The sequence below is a fragment of the Delphinus delphis genome, chromosome 16, assembly GCF_949987515.2.
Source record: "Delphinus delphis chromosome 16, mDelDel1.2, whole genome shotgun sequence".
In the NCBI taxonomy this organism is placed as follows: domain Eukaryota; kingdom Metazoa; phylum Chordata; class Mammalia; order Artiodactyla; family Delphinidae; genus Delphinus; species Delphinus delphis.
In genome coordinates, this window is record NC_082698.1 from 33,314,293 (window position 1) to 33,340,699 (window position 26,407).

Below are 26,407 nucleotides of genomic sequence, written 5' to 3' on the forward strand. Positions count from 1 at the left end.
CTTGCGGGCTCTAGGGCGCAGGCTCAGTAGTTGTGGTGCACGGGCTTAGTTGCTCCATGGCATGTGGGATCTTCCTGGACCAGGGCTCGAACCCGTGTCCCCTGCATTGGCAGGCGGATTCTTAACCACTGTGCCATCAGGGAAGTACCCCAAAGATTCCTGAAATAGCATTACCGTCTTCATCATTGCCATCTTACATCTGTTCTGGACTGTTACACTGATCTCATCAGAACCTTCTGAAGGGTAAGGCGCCCCCAAGTGACCTCTAAGAGGACCGGCTTTTTTCAGCTATAAACTACTTCCACATTTAATAATAGCTACTATTTGCTGAGCTCTTACTGTGGATGTGCACTATACCGAGCCCTTCATAGAAAACATCTCAAAAATCTCACAACTCTGAGGGGCTACCCTCACCTGACAACAGAAGAAACGGAGGCGCGGAGGGAGTCAGCGCCACCTCACTCCACTGCTGAGCGGCAGAGCCGGGACTCACGTCCAGGCCACCTGAATGCAGCGTCTGCAAGGCCGCCACCATCTGATTTTCATCTCAGTGTCAAACACGGCAGCTGACAGGGCAGGCAGAAACGGCCCCTCTTTACAGGTGACAGAAACAGGGCACCAGAGCTGTGTCCACAGAGCTGGTGCACCGGGCAGCCAAGACTTAGGTAGAAATTCCTGACCGAGCCCCAGGCTTTTCCAACACCCTTGGTAATGTTTCATATTCCGGGCCAAGCCATCACCTGTAGAAAAATGTTCTTTGCACAAAACATTTGTAAAAACAGTGCTATTTTTCCCCAGAACCCTGCTGAGAAGGAGGACACTTGTTCTTTTGACGTGTGACTGTATTTTAATTTCTGGCTTTATTATCCTGCCCATCCGCTTCTTCTCTACTCGCGTTTTTTGTTGGGTGCCCTCATGCAACCCTTCCCTCTCTTGTGTGTACATGCGTGTGCACGCGCGCACATGCACACCCTCTGTGCTGTACACCCCGGGGCCGCGTGCTAGAGCCAGGCAGTGGAAGTAATCCTCCGGCAGGGCAATATGATTGTTTTCCTTTTCTTCCCCTGATCCAGCCCTGAGGTCTAGACAGGAAAAGGCACGCAGGGCAGGAAGGAGGGCTCCATGCGAGGGACACAGGGAAGCAGGGAAAGCCAGCTTTTACGGGAGAAAGGTGGCCCTGTCTGAATCGCTCATCTCGGAGCCAAGCACAAGCTTAATTAAGTGGCAGGAAAAGTCTAGCTTGGAGCCACCCCGGAAGGAAGTGATGCCGTCAAGCTCCGCACGGCCAATCGCCATCTGGTGAACGTGCAGACATCACCCCGCCCAGCAGGGTGGAGCCAGGGAGACGCGGTTCTGCAACCCCGCCCACGGCTGCGGTCCCTGGCCTCACTCTTCTCCAGGGTGACGTTCTTCTCAGCGGAGACCCTCAGGGATTCCATGAAAGGAATTCGCGAAGGAGCAGCCTTTCCTACGTGCTCGGCCACTGTTCAGAAGATGTTAATTGTGTTCTAAAGAACGACGTATTCCTTCATCAGACCAAGATGCTTGGCTTAAAAAGATAACTGCAGGACTTCTCAGAACCTTCAGTTTGCCCAGAGGAACAGAAGTGGTTCTCAAACTTATTTGAGCAAAGAATTCTTTTTCTCAAGGGACACATGTTACCTGTCCCTTGGAATCCAGTAATGGAATTTGGGGGCTCGTGTGGATATGGTGCTTCAGGTGTGGCCATGACTCCAGCACCTTCTATCCTGGGCCGCCTTCCTCCTGCAGGCCCCCACCTGGCTGCAGCAGTCTGGAGAAGTCACTGAGATGTATCTAGGAGGCACCTGAGAAGCTTGTCTCCAGAGCCCCACTGACACATACCCTTCTGCTCAAGAGATTAATACTCCTGGCTCTTTGGGCAAGAACCAGTCCACACACCAGAGTGACAGGAGGAGAAGTGGAGGCACAGTGAGAAAGGAGAGATGCAAGAGGCCTCTCACAGTTTTCTGTCCACAAAGTTTATTGAGCACCTACTATGGAACTCAGCCCTCTGTGTGCAGATACAGAACCGAAACCCACCCATCTGGAGCTTATGCTGTACAGCTATCACCATCTCAGAACTGGCACCATATTGCTCACCTACCACAGAAATTACTGTTTGATCGTTTATCGTTCTCTCAGAAGTGTTTGCATTTTAATACAGATACTATAGAAAAGCCTTCACAAATCAGTGGCAGAGCCAGAGAGCCTGGGAGGAGGGAGGGAGCCTTCTTGGCAGCCTTCTACTTCCCCCTTCCAGACCCTCATGCTCCTGTAGGGTGAGTCCAGGGTGTTCCATGGGGTGGTGGTCTCTGTTGAGGCAGAGAAGGTAACATAGTAGGGGCACAGATATGGGGGCTATAAATCAGGGTGCTTGTGCCTTACTAATCTCCCAGCTGGGTAGAGATGACTGGGTGCCCAGATAATAGGCATATATGCTAATAATATTATAATTATTAATAATTATTATATAACTTATAATAATTTATTGTTATTACTATTATAGCTATTGGGTTTTGAGTGATGCACTCATACCAAATGCTTTCTAAACATTTCTTCCCTTGACCCTTGTAACGACATGGGATGGTAGGGAACATTATCATCATTTTACAGATGAGAAAACTGAGCACAGAGAAGTTAAGTAGCTGGCCTAGGGTCCCGCAGCTAGTAAGCAGCAAAGCTGGGGTTCTCATTAGGCATTTAAAGCCCTGGATCTTCTCCTGAGCAAGTGTACAATCTGTTGCTCTCATTACTAACGGGCACTACTTAATCAAGCATCCCTGCCCGCCGCCACCCACCTGGTTATCCCGGCCATGATGTCCTCCTCCTGCGGCCCCGGCCCCGGCCCGGGGAGTCTTTGTGCAGAACCCTGGTTTGTGTGAGACGCCCGGGTGGGATCATGGAGATTCTAACCTTGCATTTGTTTATTCAGAATGTATGAACTGAGCTGCTACTTACCTCAAGAAAAAGACCTGAAAATTTCTGTCTATGATTACGACACCTTTACCCGTGATGAAAAAGTAGGAGAAACGATTATTGACCTGGAAAACCGATTCCTTTCCCGGTTTGGGTCCCACTGCGGCATTCCTGAGCAGTACTGTGTGTAAGTGTTTGTTGACAGTTTGCTCCATCTAACGTTAATACCTGGGGAAGCTCTGGCGCTCCACCTCAGGGCCTGTCTTAACTGAGCCCCTGCTCGTTTGAGTGAGGTAGATACTGTTGTTGATAATAGAATCATCTTAGAGAGAATCAGCACCATAGCATTGCCCATTCACATTGGCGTCTGTGTACAACGCTGGCCCCTGGAGCAGTGCAGTGCTCTGTGGGGATGGCGCAGGCAGCAGCCCCTGGAGAACCAGTCTCCACTCTCCCATTCTTTGAGCCCCTTCCCGCCTTGATGCCCAGGACCAAGAGCTGGCAATGTTTGATGGCAGGAATTCCCTGCCCCTCCCTCCAAACTGATCAATTCTGTGATGTCCCTCTTTCCCTGAGTGCTAAACAGTGCCTTTCTGTAGTATTGAATGAGATACAGCTTGTGATTTCTAATTTATAAGTTTCCCGATTGTGATTACAGGGATCTCAGTCAAACTCATTTTTTACAGAGGAGGAAACTGAGGGGCGGCGGGGAGTACCAATTGGCTGAGGCCAAAATGATTGTGGATTTTAGGTCTCTAAATCCTAAATAGATTTCTGGGCAAAAGCCAACGTGTAGAGCACATTCCCTGCTCCCCCGTTAACATGAGAGCACCTATAAGTATGTGTGTGTATGAATCCAAGAAGAACTTGTGTGCCCTGCGGTAACTCCGGGTGTGGGATATTATTCACAGTTCTGGAGTCAACACCTGGCGAGATCAACTGAAACCAACACAGTTGCTTCAAAATGTAGCCAGATTCAAAGGCTTCCCGCCACCTGTCCTTTCTGAAGACGGAAGTAGAATCAGATATGGAGGACAAGACTACAGCCTAGATGAATTTGGTAAGCACATTGCCATGGATGGCAAGCTGGTTACAAGTTTGCGTTGGGGAGGGGGGTGGACAGAGCAGTGCCCTAATACCATAGGGAATTCCGTACACATGACTGTCTAACAAAAGCCCCATTATAGTAGAGTTTTGCTGTCATGTCAGGTGTCAAAGTGGACACGTTTTCTTGTCTGTCTTATGTTTCACTTGACCTTTTTAGGTCATAGCCATTTGAGCTTTGAACACAAAGTTCTAATAATTAACTTATTTCCATGTAATGCATAATTAGCTCAAAAGTACTCAGATGGTAGTGGAAGAATTTCTCCTCCAATTTTATTCCATCATTCTCCCAGTCCTTCTCTGAGAAGGCTCAGGGATGCTGGGGGCTGGTTTGAAGACTCTGCTGAGTTCACATCTGGCTCACATCCGAGCTTGGGGTCTTGCTCTTTCCTCAGCGGTAATTTATAATGCAACCTGTCCTGACACATAAACAGCTAACTGCATCATGACAGAGACTGAAATAAGCTTAATAGAGCGTAAGAGCTGTGGCATGATTCAGTGTTTCGTAGGGAGGAGGGCTTCCTGGAGGGGCTGGCAGTGGGCTGTGGCTTTGAGGGCACATGGGAGAGCCAGAGAAAGCTGATCCCAGGGCACACAGGAGTGAAAGTGCTTCCTGATCATCAGCTGTTTTTTCTTGACATTGTAAGAAACTATATTTGCCTGGCTTTCTTAAGAGGACTTGGTTGATATCAGGGATGGTAAGATGTTTAACAAATGTTGATGCTGCTGTTAACAGGAGAACTTGCAAAAGGGACTGGGAATAAACTGGCAAGCAGCATGGCCCCATGGAGAAGATTACCCCCAACAATTAAACAGTACCCCCAGAAAGCTGTATCAGTCAGGATTGTTCCAGTTACTTTTGTCACAAAACAAATCACCCCAAAAGTTAGCCGCTGAAAACAACCATATTGTTTTATTTTTTTAAATTTTTATTGGAGTATAGTTGATTTACAGTGTTGTGTTAGTTTCTGCTGTACAGCAAAGTGAATCAATGATACATATATCTACTCTTTTTTAGATTCTTTTCCCATATGGCAACCATTTTGTTTTGCTTATAGTTTTGCGGGTTAGCTGTTCAGGAAGGGCTCACCTGGGCAGTTCTCACTTGTTGCTCACGCAGTCGACTGCTGTCAGATGTTGGCCAGGGCTGCAGCCATCTGAAGGCTCTGCTGAGCTGGATGTCCAGGATGGCTCACGCACATGGCTGGCATCTGCTGCTGGCTCCTGGATGGGGGCTTACGTGGAACTGATGACCAGAGCACCTACCCAGGCCTTTCCCGTAGGGTGATCTCTGGGCACCCAGACTCCCTACACGGCTGGCAGCTTCCGCCAGAGCGAGCACCCCAAGAAGACCAGCCTGGCCTTTCATGGTTAGCCTCGGAAGTCACACAGCATCCTTTCTTTGGTGGTCAAATATGTCTGCAGATTCAAAGGGAGGGGACATAGACCCCACCTCCCCATGGGAGGAGTGACAGAGAATTTGGGGACTATGTTTTTTAAATGCCACAGTGATGCTACCTAGCTACTGTAATAGTTAAACTTACAAATTTCAGTGGCTTAATGGCAATAGAAGAATAGAATAGTGGCAATAGAAGTTTATTTCTCATAAATTCAAAACAGGTACTCCTACAGGTGGGTGGCCCTCTTCCAAACAATGCTTCATGGACTAGGCTCTTCCATCTTATAGCTCTGCCCTTCTTCAGCTCAGGTGTCTAAGGTCACTGTTTTCTTCCGCGTCCAGAAGAGAAAGTACACACAGAGGATCCTACGTGAGAGGGTTTTATGGGCTAGGTCTTGAAGTGACACACATGTCACTTCCACCTACGTTATATTCTAGCCTACCTTGTTTGCACGGCCACACCTAACTGTAAGGGAGTCTGGGAGACGGAGTGAGCCCCTGACACCAACGTAAATAGGGGCTGCTCTCACTTACACATTCTGGAGCATTCTGGTCTCTTCACTATTGGCAGCCCACAAGTCAGATGAGCCTGGTTGGGGCAGGTCTCTTGGTCAGGAGCTTTTTTTTAAATTAATTAATTAATTAATTTTTGGCCCTGTTGGGTCTTCGATGCTGTGTGCAGGCTTTCTCTAGTTGTTGCGAGCAGGGACTGCTCTCCCTTGTGGTGCGCAGGCTTCTCATTGTGGTGGCTTCTCTTGTTGCGGAGCACGGGCTTTACGCGCCCAGGTTTCAGTAGTTGTGGCACGTGGGCTCAGTAGTTGTGGCGCACGGGCTTAGTTGCTCCACGGCACGTGGGATCTTCCTGGACCGGGGCTTGAACCCATGTCCCCTGCATTGGCAGGCGGATTCTTAACCACTGCGCCACCAGGGAAGCCCAGTCAGGAGCTATTTCTATCAACAACTCTTTCACAAGCTGGTTTGCACACTGGCACTGCCTGACCATTTTTGCAGAGTCTGGGGTGAAGTACTGCAAATCCCTCAAGGCGATCTGGCTGAACTGTTCCCAGATGCCCATCCCTGTTTCACTGTCCTTCTTTATTGCAGAAGCCAACAAAACCCTGCACCAACACCTCGGGGCCCCTGAGGAGCGCCTTGCCCTTCACATCCTTAGGACTCAGGGGCTGGTCCCTGAACACGTGGAAACAAGGACTTTGCATAGCACCTTTCAGCCTAATATCTCCCAGGTAAAGGGCTCTCTGAACCCCTCATCCACACTCCAAAGGCACTGGTGATAGCTGACACAGACTCGCCTCTTTTATCTTTTTTGGATACTTTTAGATATACACGAAATAGAAATGAAACTCAGGTTAGCTTCATCCCCAAGGGGAATTTATTGTAAGAATTTTCAGGTAACTCACTAAATCCAGACAGGAGAGTGACACTGACTCAGAACAACCTTGGACCAGAATTTCTCCCTGTCTCTTGTCTGTTTCTCTCAGAGTCTCCTTTACCCTGCACTTTTCCTTCCTGTGATCACCTTCCCACGTGTCAGAATATTGTGGACGGTTTCTGAGTTTATGTTATAATGTAGCCCCATCTACTTCCACACGTGGAAAGGATTGGTTGCCCCAACTTGGCCCATTTGTCCACCACTGGACCACTCAGCTCTAGCCAGGAGGACAGGGATACAGTACACAGGATGGCTCATCACAGGGACCATGTTGATAGTGATGGGGGAAGGTCAGTTCCTAGAAGCTGGGGAGCAGTTCCCAGAGAAGCAAGGAGAGACATGGAAAATGACAAAATAGTCCATGTAGAAGCTTGTCAGAATGAAGATTTCCAGGTCATGCCTGCAGAGATTCAGATTCAATAAGTCCGGGGTGGGGCAGGGAATCTGAATTTGTAACAAGTATCTGGAGAGGTTCTGATGCAGATGGTTAGGAAGTCGTGCTTTAAGAAATATTTATCTAATGGATGCAAATATCGTTGACACTGATAGCCGAACCGTGGTCTCTTAAAAAGTGACCACAAGGAGCCTGGGCTTACTAGCTGATTTTGTCACTCACTCTTATTTTGTTCCATATTTTGATTTCTTCCTTCTCTAATTCTTCTTCTTTCCCCACAAAGAGCCCATTTCTCCTCTCTCCACTCCTACTCCTCAATTGAATAAAGTCTTAAGACATTACAAAGCGAGGAAGATTGCTCCCTGGGCTACCAATACTTCCATCACCTCTGCCTACTGCATTGGACAGACTCCGGGTAGGTCTTAGGAGACACCTGGATGCCTAATTTCTGCAGTGTGCTTGATGTATAATAGACCCTTGAGCCCTGGAGATTAGTGGGAAGAGAGTCAGGATCCCAGTAATATATATCCCTTTTCAAGAGCTTCAGATAATTCATTTTGATCACAGTGCATTGGAAACCAGCCTAGTGGTTTCCTTGGCAACCTTCTTAAAGACCAGTCTGTTTTAGTCATGAACGCAGTCTACAGAACATCCAAACACAGTTTGGGGGATTTACATTGGTTTGTATCGTTGATACAGTGTGTTAGTGGCATTCCTAGCCTGTCTGGAAGAATACTCCAGTCAGATATATGGGCCTGGTCTGTAGCCGTCAAAGACTTGAGTGGGGCCTCACCAAGATGGCGCCACAGGTGTCAGTCCAGGCTCTCACTCTCCCCCTTCCTGCAAGCTCCCTCTCAGGCGGTAGACACTAGCAAGCCAACGCAGGGGGTCCTCAATTTGGGGGGAACAGTCATGTTCTTGTCATGGTTTGAGTCTCTCCTTCGAAAGTGCCATGCTGTAAGTTTTTCTTTTACAAAATTAAATACAGTTTTAAATTATTTTTATTTTCTCTCTCAAGGTAAGTGGAGAAACCCTTGGGTGTCACAAAACTGGGACTGATATCAAGTAGGCAATGTGAAGATGGATAGAGTGACAGCGGGAAATCTGTTCTGAGTGTGAAGGGCCCAACTTTTAGTCATTGTAAGAGGGGGTGTGTGTGTGTTTGTGTGTTGGGGGTTGTGTTAGCATTGGGAAGCCCCTCATTTTATTAACCAGGGAAGACTCAGACTGATACAGGTAGGTACACGCAGCCATCAGAGACTCCTGGGAGAGAATGGGGGGCGGATGGCCTAACTGACACTGAAGGTATAAGATTCATCTTGGTTTGTTCTTTTACTCCATTTTTGTTTGCCTTCCATACGGACTAATAAACTAGGAGGCCTGAAGAACTAGTTTCATCTAAGACGTATGAAAGAAAATTGTAGTCTCTACCACCCATAATATAACTTCATTTCTCTTTTCATTTTTGAATGGCTTAGGGAAAACTTCAGATGTGGGTGGATGTTTTCCCCAGGAGTTTGGGGCCACCAGGCCCTCCTTTCAATATCACACCCCGGAAAGCCAAGAAGTAAGTAATCTTGAGACCCTGCTGTATCTTACTGGGGTCTTGGTTCAGGACCAGAAAAAAAAGCACCTTCAAAATGTGCTCCTTTCAGGTACTACCTGCGTGTGATCATCTGGAACACCAAGGACGTTATCCTGGATGAGAAAAGCATCACAGGAGAGGAAATGAGCGACATCTACGTTAAAGGGTAAGAAAGACTGGCATGGAAGAGCATGCCAAACTCGGTGAACAAAGCAGACTCTCTCCTTCATGAGTGTTCAGTATTGAAAGTGTCCACTAGAGGATCCTTGATTATTTGAAGCTATTATAGTTCATGAATGCAATCTGCTTAGGAAGCTCTAGGGAGACAAAGGGAGAGAGAACAGAAAGAAGAGAGAAACCTGTGTGCATGTTGTTTATGAACAGAGGCATCTGATGCCTGTAAGAACTGATAAGTGTTTCTTTTCTAAGAAAGTGGGTTTTGTTCAGTTTATTAAGCAGATTTGTTATGAGACCTTTTAGTCATGCAGTTCATTTTTACTCATTTTTAATACCTTGAGTAACTAGCCTTAGAAACAGAAGTAGAGCTTCCAAAGTTTCTTTTTTAATATATTTTATTACCAGAAGTTAATGTCCGTGGAAGAGAGGAAACATTAGCATAACTTTTTTTTAACCACAAAACCTTACTATGCTTTATTTCTTGTATTAACCCTTGATCAAAACCAAGAGCGTAATATTGAAACAGAACTTGGTAAAGATATGCCTTTGGCACCAAAACGTTAAATTATTATAAAATCCTGAAAAAGTATTTGTTTCCTATCTTGATCAGTCTGCAGATAAAATTATACTTGTCATTTATTGCTTTTTTTTCTAAAAAGAATGAACTTTCCAAAAATTGAGCCAGTAAATTAGCTGTGCTTCTGTATCTCTGACGCTTTTTTTTTTTTTTGCGGTACGCGGGCCTCTCACTGTTGTGGCCTCTCCCGTTGAGGAGCACAGGCTCCGGACGCACAGGCTCAGCCGCCGTGGCTCACGGGCCCAGCCGCTCCACGGCATGTGGGATCTTCCCGAACCGGGGCACGAACCTGTGTCCCCTGCATCGGCAGGCGGACTCTCAACCACTGCGCCACCAGGGAAGCCCTCTGACGCTTTCTTTTCCTCCTCCGCCTCCTTTTTATTCCACAGTTTTAATTAAATTCATACACATCTGGTTGTTTGCTCTTCCAATTTCTTTATTAAAGGTTACCATTAGTCAAGATAACCTTTAGTAATTAGCTGCTACAATTGTTAGATTTCTTTCTCCCCATTAAACTGTTGGATTCATATAGAAGATTTTATAGATCTAGAAGATTTTATAGATCTTCTCCCAAACTGTTGTTTAGGTTTTCAATCTGTTTCCTTGTCCTTGATTTACTTTAATTATGATTACATTTTTTAATACAGCAGGCTCTTATATACACTAATATGTATAAAATAGATAACTAACATGTCAATCCCAATCTCCCAATTCATCCCACCACCATCACTCCCATTAGCATAATTTTAAAAAAATCATTCATTCCACCAACATTTACTGAGTGCCTGCATCCAGCGTGCAAAGCGTCATCATAGGTGTTCATTATTCTGTTACTTGCATAGTTCAATTCCAAATAATTCATGTTGATGTCAGTTTTGTGTTTTTTATATATATATATATATATATATATATATATTTTTTTTTTTTTTTAATATTTATTTTGTTGTGCCGGATCTTAGTTGTGGCAGCCAGGCTCCTTAGTTGCACATGTTGTGTTATACGTTGATAGTGAGTACAGAACCCAGTGATTAAGAAGTCAGACTCTGGAATCAAACTACCTGGGTTGAAATCCGGTACTTTCCCTACTAGCTGGACAAGTTAGTAAGCTTACTGATCCTCATCTGTAAATTGGAGATAATGATAGTATCCACCACTCTGGAATATTCAGAAGACTGAGTTACTCAAAGCACTTAAGATAGCACCTGGCAGATAGTAAACACTATGTGCATTAGTCAGGGTTCTCCAGGAAACAGAACAGGTAGGATGTGCATATGTGTAGAAAGAGAGAGATTATGAGGAATTGGCTCACATGATAACGGAGGCTAAGAAGTCCCACGATTGGCCATCTGCAGGCTGGAGACGCAGGAGAGCTGGGGGTATCATTCAGCCTGAGTTCGAAGTGGTGTAAATGCCAGTCTGAGGTCAGGAGAAGATGACATGAGATGTCCTGGTTCAATCAGTGAGGCAGAAAAAGGGGGTGAATTCCTCCTTCCTCTGCCTTTTGTTCTGTTCCAGGCCTTCAATAGACTAGCTAATGCCACCCACGTTGGGGAGGTCCATCTACTGAGTCCATCAGTTCAAATTCTAGTCTCATCCGGAAACATTCTCATAGACACACCCAGAAATAATGTTTAATCTGGGCACCCCACGGCCAGTCACGTTGACACATAAAATTAACCATCATACTATTATTATTACTAGTCCACAGGGATTGAGTTTGGTTCCTTGATATGTAAAAGATAAGACTTGTTGAAATTTAATATATTCATAAAGTGACAACAAAGTTTCACTTATGATCCCAAGTGGCCTTCAATCAAACCTTTGTTAAAGACGTAATTACTGTCATTTAGGTTCACTATAAACAGGGAAGGTTTCATCGAGGTCTTCATTATTCTTTCTCATTTCAGGATCTTATTACCATTCCCCAAGGAAAACTAATTCCAGCTAATTATATATATGCAAATTTATTTGACTATCATAAGCATTTTTTTCCCAATCAGGGAAACAAACTCAATACTGGACTGAGAGATAACTCCAGTAATCCAAGAATAAAGCAAGATCTAAAGTACCACGTCATATTTGGAATGGAAATCTAATTACTCTATGTGAAAAGATGGATAATGTACAAATAACATCCTTAGCACTACAAGCATATGGGTATTACATACAAAGTTATACGTACAAGTACACAAATGCATACACTTAGAGTAGTTGTTTAACTTGTTTTCAAATTAAAATGTGAAAGATTCATGAAAAAGAGGGAAAAGCTACAGTGGGTGAGCAGTCTAGGGGAGGATGATGGTGCTGTTTAGGGATGGGTTAGAAGCTGAAGCTACCAAGGTCACAGCCAGAGTGTGGACTCTCTTCAGTGAGTTAGTTCAAAAGCTTAAAAGTTAACTGTCAAAAGGAATCTTTCAACTCAGCTTACCTGGTTAGTCAATTGACTAGAAAAAGTAAAACTAGTATAGTTGATTGCTATCAATACCACTATTAGAGGCTTCCCTGGTGGCGCAGTGGTGGAGAGTCCGCCTGCCGATGCAAGGGACACGGGTTCGTGCCCTGGTCCTGGAGGATCCCACATGCCGTGGAGCGGCTGGGCCCATGAGCCATGGCCGCTGAGCCTGCGCGTCTGGAGGCCTGTGCTCCGCGATGGGAGAGGCCACGACAGTGAGAGGCCCGCATACCCCAAAAAATAAAAAAAAATACCACTACTAATAATAGGACCTAATATTAGCTTGTGAATTTCTAGTCTCCATGGTCCTTTGAAGCAGAGTAATAGTCCTGGACTTTGGAGTCAGACAGGCCTGGGAGTTATACTTATTTCTGTCCATTACTGGCTGTATGAGATGTACATCCCCTCTGAACCTCAGCTTCCTCACCTGTGAGATGGAGCTTGTTATACAGTTGGAAAGAATAAAATAAGGCATCTACATACCTGGTTCATAGTAGTTGATCCTTAACATGAGTTAAGGATTTCCCCTTCCCACTCTGGCTCTTCTCATTCTGTCCTCAGGTTGACCATGTGAAGGGAGCACATATCATTAACCTCATTTTACAGATGGGAGATGAAGCTCAGAGGGTTAATGGCAGAGCAAGTTCACAGCCAGGCCTGTCTCCTACTGACAGTCTTTATTTGGAGGAGGCTGCATTGGGTCTTCATTGCTGCGTGCGGCCTTCTCATTGTGGTGGCTTCTCTCGTCGCAGAGCACAGGCTCTAGGCACATGGGCTTCGGTAGCTGTGGCACATGGGCTTAGTTGCTCTGTGGCATGTGGCATCTTCCCGGACCAGAGCTCGAACCCGTGTCCCCTGCATTGGCAGGCGGATTCTTAACCATTAGCACCACCACGGAAGCCCTGGCATCAGTATTTTTAAAAGCTCCCCAGTTGATTCCAATGGGTAGTGGGTGTTGAGATCCATGCATTCCACTCCTTTTTCAGTCTAAAATCTCATGTTCCTCTGGTTCCAAACCAGGAGTCTTCCCCCATAGCTGGCAGATGTGATAACACTTCCTCCCAGACATGTTCATTCATTCCTCCCTCCAACTGGTCTGCTGGTGTGCCAGGCACAGGCCAAAGGGAACTTTCCAAATGTCAAAAGTTAAGATGTCCAGTTGTTGATGGAAATGAATTTTCATAGATAGGAGTATGGATATAGCAGCCTACATCTCCCTTGCTGTCTCATTAATGTGATCATAGTAAATTTAAGAATAATTTACAAATGAAGTGGTAAGATTACTTGAGTCGTGCCTGTTTTGTTTGCTTCAGTAAAATATGGAAAAGAAGATGCTAAAATTTTGAACTGACCCATATTCATTGAGCCTATCAGCAGTGATGACAGACACTGATGAGTTATAGGGAGACTAAAAACATAGCCAGCAAGCTTCACCAGTCTCAAAATAGAAGCTAAATTGTTGATATTTTCCAGAAAATTTCACCTTATCCCTGTTAACTGAAGTCTAAAGGGTTTCCTGCTTTGGTTTGAGAGGAATTATATTTTATTTGGCTACCACGTGTGTTGGATGCAACAGAGTGCCTCCCCTTCATAAATCACCCCCCCAGCTCCATAGATAACTGGAACCTGCCCAAGAAAAGTGCATTAATTCTCCTGCCCTTCACTCTCTCCTAATCACTGCGCAATTTTGCGGCTAGATTACTTGTCAATCACATGTAGCTAAGTCTGTTTGCTTCTGCTTTTCAGTTGGATTCCTGGCAGTGAAGAAAACAAACAGAAAACAGATGTCCACTACAGGTCCTTGGATGGTGAAGGGAATTTTAACTGGAGATTTGTCTTCCCTTTTGACTACCTTCCAGCTGAACAGCTCTGTCTCGTTGCTAAAAAAGTGAGTTCTGAAATAGGCCAGTGGGGAGTGGATGTCGTGGGTCTTCCTTAATGCAGATGCTCAGAAAAGGTTGGGGCTGTTCAGAGTCCGGGAGGTCATGGGTCCGGCTCCTCTTTACAGATGGGGACTTTGAGACCCCAGTGGGGTAGATACTTGCCCAGGGTCACACAGCTGTGGCGGTTATTTGTGTAGTTATAACAGAAGTATAAGGAGCACAACTCTGCTTCCACTAACATGTTGGCAGCAGGGGGAAGGATCTGGTAAGTGGGGGTCTTGCGTCAATACATACAACAACCTAAGTATATGTTTATGTCACAGGGAGACTGATTTCTTCCCCTGATAAGCAGAACTGTTGCACTAATTAACCAGAGGCAAAATATTAACGTAGGTGAAATATCGCTCTTACCTTCCTTATTAAACTTAAGCATCTGCCTGCCCTCCTTCGGGAGCACTTCCGTGAGGGTTCAGGGCCCTCCTGGTGGTAATTTATAAGACTCTCAGAGAACTCAACTCAGACTGGCTTAAACCAAGAAAAGTGATTTACTGGTTCACATTACTAAAAAGTCCAGGGTTGGCTGGCTTAAGGAACGCCTGGAGCCTGGGTTGAGCTGATGTCTTTAGAAACTGCTCTCACCTTCTCCACCCCTCTGCCCTGCCTTCTTCCATGGGCCTCGCTCCCTGGTGAGCGCAAGGTGGCTGCCAGCAGCCCCAGCTTGTATCTTGCCCTCTCGGCAACCTCAGCAGAGAGAGGGGAATGAATCCCCAAAGGCACCAACCAGAGTTCTGGAATTGGGCCCCAGCGTCTGCCTGTTTGAGGCCACGTGTCCATCTCTGAACCAGGGTTGCCGCGCTCTGATTGGCGAGACTGTGGCGTTAGGGATAAAGTCACTTCTCCCCACATTGCATGGACTAGGGGAAGGGAACCTCTAAGGAAAATCTGGTGCTTTCATCCAAAAAGGGGGGGCCTAAAACCTGGGTAGACAACAGATGTCTATTACAGGCCCTTGTCCCATTTCTCCCTTCCCCACCCCCTCCTGCCATATTCTATAAACTTTTCCTAGCTCTGCCCGGTCACCTTCTCACCCTACACCTGATCAGAATATACCTGCCTCGTGTCCCATCTGGCCAGGCCCCACCCCCTGCTGGCCCTACTCAGTGCTGATGCTCTAGTGAGCACTTTCCCTGTCCAGGTGAGATGAATGCCTTCAAAGGGCACTTTCTAGAGACATACAGGCTCATCCTGATGTTGAACCATGCACACTTTCAGATAATGAGACGGACCGGGGGGAAAGCGAGGGATTTGGGGTCAGGTAGGCCTTTAGGTAATAAAGTTACCTTTCCTATTTACTCACATCGAGGGCTGGACCTCTCAGCATCCTGAGTAGTCCTTGGAGCATGACCCCACACAGGACAGCCGAGTAAGTAGGGCCAGACAGCAGCAGAGTGGGCTTCTCAGCCCCTCAGAGCCAGGCCCTCTGAGCCCTGCAAAAGGGACCATTCCTGGAATGTCATCTGAAAAACAATCCAACCACCTTCCTTCAAATTCATGAAGCACTGGGGGATGTCCCTTTCTTTTGGGGCCAGAGGAACTTAGGTGTAATCAGGCTGTGGGGACGTCATTATTATCCTGGGCTAATACTGTCTGGGCAGAAGCAGCGACACCAGGTGAGAACCTAGAGGACACTTATCCCATCCTCTCCCCACCTGAGTCTAGGCTGAGGGATCTGAGGGTCTTAGATGACCACGGTATATAAAACCCAGCAATATTTTTCAAAAGCCAGAAATGCCAGGACATTTTAAATCTGCACGAACAAAAGAGTGAAACCTGGGCCCCCATCTCCTCATCCCCATGTGAAATGGGGGTCGGGGACGTCGCTGAGCAGAAGTAACTCCTCTGCAGGGGATATTTCGGGCTGGCCTGGGATGGCTTGGCTTTGGGAGGATCAACTAGGCAGGCTACAGTCTTTAGGGCACGAGATATCGTCACTCTCCAAACCGCAGGAGTGGCAGCAGGAAGTCACACTGATAGGAACATGGCAGGGAACGTTCTGTTTGGGAATTGCTTGGGACAACCTTTTTGTCACCCAGCTGGTAGTCCTGAGATTTCCTGGGGAGCCCGATTGCCTTATGTCCACCTGGGGTAGAGGGGTAGGCCAAAGGGCAGGGTTTCGGGTGGGGATGCAAAGGAGAGAAGAGGCCCCATGCCTTGATGCTGGGTTCTCAAGAGGCCCAAGGGGAGGGTGTTAAGAATCCAGTAATCAGTGTCATTTTGGTTTGTCTGTTCCTGTTGGCATTTTAGGAGCATTTCTGGAGTAAGGACCAAACTGAATTTCGGGTCCCACCCAAACTGATCATTCAGATATGGGATAATGACAAGTTTTCTCTGGATGACTACTTGGGTAAGGCTTACCTTTGGATACTCTTTTCTAAGAAATTGTGCTTGAAATTAGTAAAAGCAATTAAAACTTGGGATCAATTATTTAACTCTCCAATACTGTGGGGTGGGGTCCCACCCCCTGCCTGGATGTCCTCGGAGCGGGGTGGCCTGCCCATCCGCTGCCCCAGGTCCTCTGAGAAGTGGGCACAGTGGGCGCTGCGGGCCCCAGCCACTCCCAGGGCCTTTGCACCAGCTCCTATCTTGCTAGGAAGACACAGATTTTGTTTTCAGGGATGCCACAGCCTTACCTCCACTTCCAAACCTCTCCCCCTGCTCTCAGCACCTCAGAATTGGCTCCCTCCTCCTCCACGCTGCTCTCAGCGGTCACTACAGTTCCCTGATGCCCCGCCCTTCTCTGGGGTAAAAGGCCCTTGTTAAAACACCCCGGCCCAGCCCCTCCATTTCCTGGCATACACCCGGGTCCCCCCAAAGCACAGTCTTCTTATTTTCTCTCTCCCAGGCCTTGGGTGTCTCATTGGCCTGCTCTGTTTCTTCCTCTTCCTCTTTTTTTTTTTTAATTTATTTATTTATTTTACTTATTTATTTTTGGCTGCGTTGGGTCTTTGTTGCTGCACGCGGGCTTTCTCTAGTTGCGGTGAGTGGGGGCTACTCTTCATTGCGGTGTGTGAGCTCTACTACAGCACAGGCTCAGTAGCTGTGGCGCACGGGCTTAGTTGCTCTGCAATAGGTGGGATCTTCCCGGACCAGGGCTCGAACCCAAGTTCCCTGCATTGGCAGGCGGATTCTAAACCACTACACCACCAGGGAAGTCCCCCTCTTCCTCTTTAAATACAGGCCTTTGCCCTCCCTGGGGTTTTGCGGCTCTTCCCCATGCTCCCTCAGTGACTTACCAGCCCTCACCTCTGTTGAAGGTAAAGCTTCAACTCTCACTTTCAACGAGGTAAAACTCCTAGACGTAGAGGTGTAGCCTGACTGCCCACCGTGCCTGCCACAGAGTAACAAGAAAGATGACGACTCATACTGCAGCATGCAATGTATCAAACCGACACATTGTACGCCTTAAACGCACACAATGCGCTATGTCAATTATGTCTCAGTTTGAACAAAACAAGCTCTCACGATGATTATTCCCCATTTCCCACCAGAAACTTTACCTTTGTGTTTGGCTGGCACCTCAAATTTATCGTGACTAAGACCAAACTCAGCCTTTCTTCCCTGACCTCATACCTGCTCACCTCATGAACCGCTTTTGCTGTTCACAGCCTCTCCCAGCCACCTAGGCAGAAGCACCCGGGGTCCTCTGTGGGTCCTCCTCTCCTTTCCTACCGCTTTCCTAAACCATGTAACCTGCTTTATCATGCCCGTTTATTTTCTTATTTTTCTGATCTCTGCCACTTGCCAGTTCAGACCTCACTTTCTCGTAGCCAGCTGTTACAGAAGCCCCTAGCTCACCTCCCTGCTTCCAGAGCATCTTTCCTGGCAGAGGAAAAGCCCACAGCGGCCAATGGCTGTGTCTTGTTCATCCCTCTACCCTTTACAACACTGAGTGCGGTGCCTTTGACTTAGCTGGTTCTTAATAAGAGTTGAACAAACAAATGAGTGTGAAAGTGTTGACTGAAGAAAAACGTACAACCTAAAAGTTGTGAGTTTGGGGATCTTACGGAGGACTACAGCGCAGGAGACAGCCTCTCAGATAGCTCTGAGGAACTACTCCCACGAGGTAAGGGGGGAGCCAGGACACAAGAGGTTTTTGCTGGAAAAACAAAAAAGTTAGTCAAACATCAAAAGATTACTGCTAATCACAAAGAGCAGACATCTCAAGTTAATGATTTTAGTGCATTTCTGTGTTTGCGGAGATACAAGATCCTGGGCCCATGGAAATTATTGGAAATTATTCCTTAGGTATGCATCTTAACTATCTAGAGGCAGATCCAAAGGTCAGAATGCTTCCTGTCTTTCTCCATCCTGAACTCCCCTCAGGGCACAGCCTCAGTCTTTTTTTTCCCCCTATTTATTTGTTTTTGGCTGTGTTGGGTAGCCCTGCAGCGAGCGGGGGCTACTCTTTGCTGGAGCGCGCAGCCTTCTCATTGCGGTGGCTTCTCTTGTTGCAGAGCGCGGGCTCTAGGTGCGTGGGCTTCAGTAGTTGTGGCTCGCAGGCTCAGTAGTTATGGCTCGCGGGCTCTAGAGCACAGGCTCAGTAGTTGGGGTGCACGGGCTGAGCTGCTCCGTGGCATGTGGGATCTTCCTGGACCAGGGCTCTAACCCATGTACCCTGCATTGGCAGGTGGGTTCTTAACCACTGCACCACCAGGGAACCCCACAGCCTCAGTCTTGATCCTGTAGAACTGGGATGATGGGCAACATTCTTTGTTTACTGGCATGGCAGGCAACATTCCCCGTCCACAGTAGTGTGCTAACTTAGCATAAAGAGTAGTAGAGGGTTTTCCCTTGGAGTTTAAATGAAATAGTCTGATAACAAAGGGAATGACTTTATTTCTAAATGGCTAGTGGGCAAGTGGTTGCAGTTATCACCAAAAGGAGAGACAAAATAAAAGCAGGTGTAAGTTCCAGAAAGGCTTGTGGGCTATGGATGCATTGTAAGATGAAGGGCAGTGTCTGAGCCTAAAAGTTTATAGAGAATCTGCCACAACCTCCCTGTTACTCTCTGCTGCCACTGTTGAAGACCACCTCTTGTCCCTGTAGTCCACAGACATGCCCCAACACACACATACCTTTTTCTGAAGGAGAGGTTTCCTGGGAGTTCCCAAGCCCCAAAGACAGTCAGTTAAAGACAGTTAGTAACGACAAAAGAGTTAATGCCTCACATTATGGAAGAAAAAATGTGCTTCTCCAGGCACCTGAGCTGGGCTTCCTAGTTCCTGGGGAGAACTTTCTGTTGAGCATTCAGTGTTCCTTCTCAAGCTCTTGTTTTTGAGGTTACGCTGGAGAAACTTGAACTTGACTGTTCGATGGAGCTTCCCATGTTCCAAGTACCAGTTTTCTTTACCCAAAGCCAAATGACTATGTTAGGGGAAGTTTAGAACCAATAAGAGCAAATTCCAAGTTCAGTGGAAATTTTGGCTGGAGATGTTTAATTCTTTTGTGTTTGCAGAAGAACTCTGTTTATGCTCCTATCTCTGAGAAGTTAAATGGGTTGTTCTCTGTGAGATGCACAGCAGTGGACAGATACTACTTCTGCCACTTTTCATTCTATCTGGAAAAAATTTTAACTGCCTACCAGGGTCCGTTTCTCTAACTCACCTGTTACCTGTTCAGCGTCATGGTCTACCTCTCTTCTGACAGGTACATTCTGTTCACTTGTGAACAACGTCTGATCCACTTGAAATTTATTTGGGTTTAATGTTTCCTTGGCTAGGTTTCTTGGAACTCGATTTGCATCGCAGCATCATTCCAGCAAAATCGCCAGAGAAATGCAGTTTGGACATGATTCCTGACCTCAAAGCCGTGAACCCCCTTAAAGTGAAAACCGCCTCTCTCTTTGAACAGAAGTCCATGAAAGGATGGTGGCCGTGCTACGCAGATAAAGATGGCTCCCGTGTGATGGCTGTATGTACTGGCTGAGGCTCGTTTATTCCTTTTCTCCTTGAGGTTTTGCCCTTTATGAGTAGATTTGCTCTGGATAAGATAAGGGAGGTTAAATTGGTGGTAGTTTAAGTTTGGGGAAAGGTTTGTACCTGGGATTACAGGAGAAGGTGGCGGATGCTGTTAGCACATGTTTGGGGTTGAGTGGAAGATAGAGGGATTGGAATTGTCAGAAAACTGGGAACGCAAGTGGTTGCGCTGTATTTCTTTAGGACTCTCCTCCACCAGGAATGCTAATTTATGCTGAGCTTCCAGTACACTTCAGTACAGAAAAAGAAACTTCAAATTTGAGCTGTCCTCATCTTTAAAAAAAATTTTTTTTTTAAAGATGGAGGAAACAGGGAGTGTTGACATCCAATGAACATGAAGGCCATAAGTTACAAGCACATTTGGAAAACTGAAGATAATTTTATCGTAGAAGCAAAAGTGCGGGTTACCATGCCCTGTCACAAAAAGACTACCTAATTCATTACGTATTATTAATAATCATATTTTACACCACTTATTATAAACCGGACAATATACTAAATGCCTTATATTCATAATCTTGTTTTTTAAAACTTTGAGGTATAATTTACATAAACTGCACCCACTTAAAGTACAATTAAGGTGCACACTTTGATGAGTTTTGACAGATGTATATGCTCATGAAACCACCACCATAATCAAGATCCAGAACATTCCCATTACCCCAAAAGTTCTGTTGTGCCCTTTGCAGTCCATCACTTCCTCTACCCCTGGCACAGGAAACCGCTTATAAGCTTCCTGCCACTAGAGGGTAGTTTGTACATAACCTCATTTAGTTCTGCGGATAACCCCATGAAGCAGCCATTACCTACATTTTATAGATTCAAGGAACAGGCTTAGAAAGAAGGACCACCTTGCCATAGTCAGACACCCACCTTTGACTCGTCGACAGAGGAGGCATCTGTGCTCCATCGCCTAAATGAGCGTCAGGGTCGGAAGCTCTCAAATTGTTGGTGACCTTGTGGGCGCCACGGTTCTTGAAAGGCTGTTACAACCTTAGTTAAGCCTGGCTCTAAGAGTGGACAAGTTTCTAGACCTCTCGCAGCCTCAGTGTACTCATGTGCACACGAGGATCATAGCAGTACCTGATTTATAGGGCTGCCCTGAGCATTACACGGGATTATCCATATAGAAGGCTTACGCAGTGCCCAGTGCACCAGTCAGGAACCTGTGAACAGGGAGGCAGCATTCATTCACTCACTCACTCATGCATTTCTTCAGCTAGTGTACATCGAGTGCCCACTAAGTGCCAACACTGCTCCACGCAGTGGGGGTACCAAAGGGGGCACGATGGCTCTCTTGGAGCCCACACTTAATGCTCAGTCAATGTTAGCTATTGTGGGACTTGGCTGGGGGCGCAGTGGTTGAGAATCCACCTGCAAATACAGGGGACGCGGGTTCGAGCCCTGGCCCAGGAAGATCCCCCAGGCTGCAGAGCAGCTAAGCCCGTGAGCCACAACAACTGAGCCCACGTACCACAACTACTGAAGCCCGTGCGCCTAGAGTCCGAGCCCTGCAACAAGAGAAGCCACCGCAATGAGATGCCCACGCACCACAACGAAGAGTAGCCCCCGCTCGCCTCAACTAGAGAAAGCCTGCGCGCAGCAACGAAGAACCAACAATGAAGACCCAATGCAGCCAAAAATAAATAAATTTAAAAAAAAAAGTTAGGGGCTTCTCTGGTGGCGCAGCAGTTGAGAGTCTGCCTGCCGATGCAGGGGACGCGGGTTCGTGCCCCGGTCCGGGAAGATCCCACATGCCGCGGAGCGGCTGGGCCCGTGAGCCGTGGCCGCTGAGCCTATGCATCCGGAGCCTGTGCTCCGCAACGGGAGAGGCCACAACAGTGAGAGGCCCGCGTACCGCAGGAAAAAAAAAAAAAAAAAAAAAAAAAAAAAAAAAAAAGTTAGCTATTGTTATCAGCCATCTTCAGGTTATTCTGGGTCCAAGTAAAGTTACAAAGGGAGGTATGCGAGCAGGCAAGGAGACAGATGTGGGAAAGTTAGAATGATGGGGATCCGGAGACTGAAAAGCAGGGAGGAGGGAAAGCAATTTGTCCTCTCAGTTTCCCACAAGGAGTCGGTTCAGAAACACATGGAAGAGGAAATGTGATGAAATCTCTTGAGGAACATTTAAGGCAATCTAAGGATTGTTTTACAAGAGTAAAAATCATTGCTCGGGGAATACTCCTTGGGTCGAAGTGAAAATATTTGTGAAACGTGATGTCATGTGTTTAACCTGTTCTGCTTTACTGAAGGGGAAAGTGGAGATGACGTTGGAAGTCCTCAATGAGAAGGAGGCCGACGAGAGGCCAGCCGGGAAGGGACGGGATGAACCCAACATGAACCCCAAGCTGGACCCACCAAAGTGAGAGACCTTCTTTGTTCTGATCCCCAAACACCTGCAGTCTGAAAGCCCCCCTTCCAATTGCCTTAATGCAATGGATTAGCTGTTGTCTGAATTTTGTACTGAACAGGGGAGATGGGGGAGGGAGAGGCTGGTGATCTGGCTTCATTTTAACCATTCTCCTTCCCATGAAACCAAAGTCCAGTGTGTCTTCGGCATCTTAGAAAGCCATAAAAGGTTAAAGGCTCTCTCAGCCAACTAAGGGGAATAATATCTTTTCTTGACTTTATAAAATGTTGTTAATCATTCTTTAAACTATTATGCTCGGAGGTATAAAATATCTGTCCCTCCTGAGTTGGTAGGTAAAACCATTTCTTTGCAATGCAGCCGGCCAGAAACTTCCTTCCTCTGGTTCAGCAACCCATGCAAGACCATGAGGTTCATCGTGTGGCGGCGGTTTAAGTGGGTCATCATCGGCCTGCTGGTCCTGCTGATCGTGCTGCTTTTCGTGGCTGTGCTCCTCTACTCCTTACCGGTATGAGTCCCTGGCCTCTTGTCTTGGCTCTTTGGGTGTGAATTATGGTTGGTCATCTCACTTGGTACTTGCCTTCTTTGCCATCAGGTAAAATGACCTATGTAGCAGTTGTGGTGTTACAACCCGTCAACCTTTGGAAAATTTAGAGTACTGTGTCCTGTGATAAGGATTACATTCTCACAGTTTCATGAATTACAGGCAGAACTGCATGGTCTGAAAAAAAAAAACTTTGGTCTCAGGAATTCTAGGAGCAATCCCTTAGGCCTTTATGAATGTGTGTCTAAACCACAACCAGCATTTCTGACGGATCCTCCTGCCTCCAGACTCTCTTGTTCCAAACCATCCTGCATCCTAACTCCTGCCATTTCACAGATCCTGGGCTCATTATGGGCCTACACAAACCTTGAACTCCACCCAAACTAGAGAGCTGGCCTCCCCAGACAAGTATTGGCCTTACCTGCCAAGATGCCTTTGCCAGGGCTGTTCCTTTGCCCATGTTTTGTCTATTAAAACCTCCCTCATTCTTTAAGGGCCACATTACATAACCTCCCCCTCAAATCTCCCTTAATCTCCACGGTCATAAATGGGAGTCCAAACGGCAGGTTTGTCAGTGTGCCCAGAAGTGCCTGCATTGCTGAAATCGAATTTGAAAATTTCTGCATCTCAACTTCATATACTTCTTATCTCAACAAGTTCCTCGAATGGAGGAAACCTCCCATTTGACTCCCATTTATGACTGGCGGGGCTACTGGAATCTAGCAGGTAGAGGCCGAGGATGCTGCTAAACACCCTGCAATGCACAGGACAGTCTCCAACGAGAATCATCTGGTCCTAAATGTCAACAGGACCGAGACTGAGAATCCCTCATTTATATCCATACATGGCCCTCTTTCTGTTTCCTTTTCAGAACTATCTGTCAATGAAGATTGTGAGGCCAAATGCATAATGGAAGCAAGGGCTTCTTTTCCAGAGTCATCCAGCAATGAGGGCGTCCTGTCTCTGTTTACAGATCAAAACCGAGAGGGATTTTGTTTGGGTCTGAGACGATATTCCAGGGGCACGTTACACTACTTCACCGAGGCCCACCACTTCCCAGAGGCTCTAAGTCCACGTCAGGCCAACAAGCAACATTTTTATCTTTTGAAGTATTAAAAGTTTTAACCATGTTTTTTCAGAATATTTTTCAAGGTGGCTGGTTCCATTTAAAAATTATCTTTTTTTTCTGTGTCCTAGTTCTGTAATTCAATTTTTGGAAAATCAAATTTGAAAATTTCTACATCTCGACTTCATACACTTCTTTATCTGTAGTCAACAAAAAAGGACTGTGCATTACCAAGTAGTTAGGTGGAGGAATTTTTATTTATGCCTGCAACCATTGTTATATTTTGTATGGATCACATACCTGTTTGTTGTAGCTGTGGGCCAAGCTGGGAAGGAGGCAATTTCTAGTCTGGGTCTCACTGGATGGCATGCCAGGGCATACCACTTGGCTGTAAACCCCTTATCAGTGTGCTGCCAAAGCTTGGCCAGTGGGCCAAACTGAGGCTAATATAAGAAACTGACACTTATTTAAAGTACTTACTCCATGCACACCATTGTTTTAAATGCTTTATACATATTAACTAATGTAGTCCTCAAGGTAATCCTATAAAGGTAGTAGGTAACATTAATCCCATTTTGCCCTTGAAGAAATTGAGGCGTACTGCATGTAAATCAATGAAGTTAGAACACACCCTCTCACCATACACAAAAACAAACTCAAAATGGCTTAAAGACTAAAACATAAGACACGACACTGTAAAACTTCTAGAAGAGAACACAGGCAAAACATTCTCTGACTTAAATCGCACCAATGTTTTCTTAGGTCAGTCTCCCAAGGCAATAGAAATAAATACAAAAATAAGCAAATGGGACCTAATCAAATTTAAAAGCTTTTGCACAGCGAAGGAAACCATAAACAAAACGAAAAGACAGGCCACACAATGGGAGAAAATATTCGCAAATGATGCGATCGACAAGGGCTTAATTTCCAAAATATACAAACAGTTCATACAACTCAACAACAGCAACAAAAAATCCAACCCAATCCAAAAATGGGCAGAAGACCTAATTAGACATTTCTCCAAAGAAGAAATACAAATGGCCAGTAGGCACATGAAAAGATGCTCAACTTCGCTATTTGAGAAATGCAAATCAAAACTACAATGAGGTACCAACTCACACAGAACGGCCATCATTAAAAAGTCTACAAATAACAAATGCTGGAGAGGGTGTGGGGAAAAGGGAACCCTCCTGCACTGTTGGTGGGAATGTAAGTTGGTGCAGCCACTGTGGAAAACAGTATGGAGGTTCCTCAGAAAACTAAAAATAGAATTACCATACGATCCAGCAATCCCACTCCTGGGCATATATTCAGACAAAACTCTAATTGAAAAAGATACACGCACCCCTATGTTCATAGCAGCACTATTCACAATAGCCAAGATATGGAAACAACCTAAATGTCCATTGACAGATGAACGGATAAAGGAGATGTGGTACATATTTACAACGGAATACTACTCAGCCATAAGAAAGAATGAAATAATGCAACATGGATGCAACTAGAGATTATCATACTAAGTGAAGTCAGAAAGAGAAAGACAAATACCATATGATATCACTTATATGTGGAATCTAAAATATGACACAAATGAACCTATCTATGAAACAGAAACAGAATCATGGACATGGAGAACAGACTGGTGGTTGCCAAGGGGAAGGAGGTTGGGGGAGGGATGAAGTTGGAGATTGGGGTTAGCAGATGTAAGCTTTTGTATGTAGAACGGGTAAACAAGGTCCTACTGTATAGCACAGAGAACTATATTCAGTATCCTATGATAAACCATAATGGAAAAGAATATTTTAAAAAAGAATGTAGGGGCTTCCCTGGTGGCGCAGTGGTTGAGAGTCCGCCTGCCGATGCAGGGGACACGGGTTCGTGCCCCGGTCTGGGAAGATCCCACATGCCGCGGAGCGTCTGGGCCCGTGAGCCATGGCCGCTGAGCCTGCGCGTCCGGAGCCTGTGCTCCACAACGGGAGAGGCCACAACGGTGAGAGGCCCGCGTAATGCAAAAAAAAAAAAAAAAAAGAATGTATATAAATATTATATATACACAATATATACATAACTGAATCACTTTGGTGTACAGCAGTAATTAACACAATGTTGTAAATCAACTATACTTCAATTAAAATTTTTTTTTTTAGAAATTAAAATAGTTAAAATATTTTTTTTAAGAAATTGAGGTATAAAGATGTTAAGTAACTTGTCCAAGGTCACACAGCTAATAAATGGTATAGCTGGAATTTGAACCCAGGCAGTATGGGTTCTTTTCCTCTTAACTTTTTTTGTGGGGTCTGGAAATTTCACCTCAATAGTTGTATTTATTTGCTTTTTTTTTAATTGGGAAATAACTGACATTATATTAGTTTCAGGTATAGAACACAATGATTCAAATTTGTATATATTGCAAAATGATTACCATAGTGAGTCTAG

The 26,407-nt window shown here is 45.9% G+C and overlaps 1 protein-coding gene across 3 annotated transcripts in view; it reads left to right on the forward strand.

Annotated features, from left to right (window-relative positions):
- MYOF (myoferlin) overlaps positions 1 to 24,094 on the forward strand; it is a 155,493-nt gene extending 131,399 nt beyond the window's left edge. For all 3 annotated transcript variants that reach the window (XM_060034462.1, XM_060034460.1, XM_060034461.1), the window contains 11 exons: positions 2,954 to 3,124; positions 3,849 to 3,997; positions 6,545 to 6,684; positions 8,763 to 8,851; positions 8,940 to 9,035; positions 13,822 to 13,963; positions 16,263 to 16,362; positions 19,738 to 19,928; positions 22,246 to 22,355; positions 22,722 to 22,869; positions 23,777 to 24,094. In XM_060034462.1, coding sequence (XP_059890445.1) covers positions 2,954 to 3,124; positions 3,849 to 3,997; positions 6,545 to 6,684; positions 8,763 to 8,851; positions 8,940 to 9,035; positions 13,822 to 13,963; positions 16,263 to 16,362; positions 19,738 to 19,928; positions 22,246 to 22,355; positions 22,722 to 22,869; positions 23,777 to 23,815 — 1,375 coding nt within the window. In that variant the 3' untranslated portion in view covers positions 23,816 to 24,094. The remainder of the gene's footprint in view (positions 1 to 2,953; positions 3,125 to 3,848; positions 3,998 to 6,544; positions 6,685 to 8,762; positions 8,852 to 8,939; positions 9,036 to 13,821; positions 13,964 to 16,262; positions 16,363 to 19,737; positions 19,929 to 22,245; positions 22,356 to 22,721; positions 22,870 to 23,776) is intronic.
- The last annotated feature ends 2,313 nt before the right edge of the window (positions 24,095 to 26,407 follow it).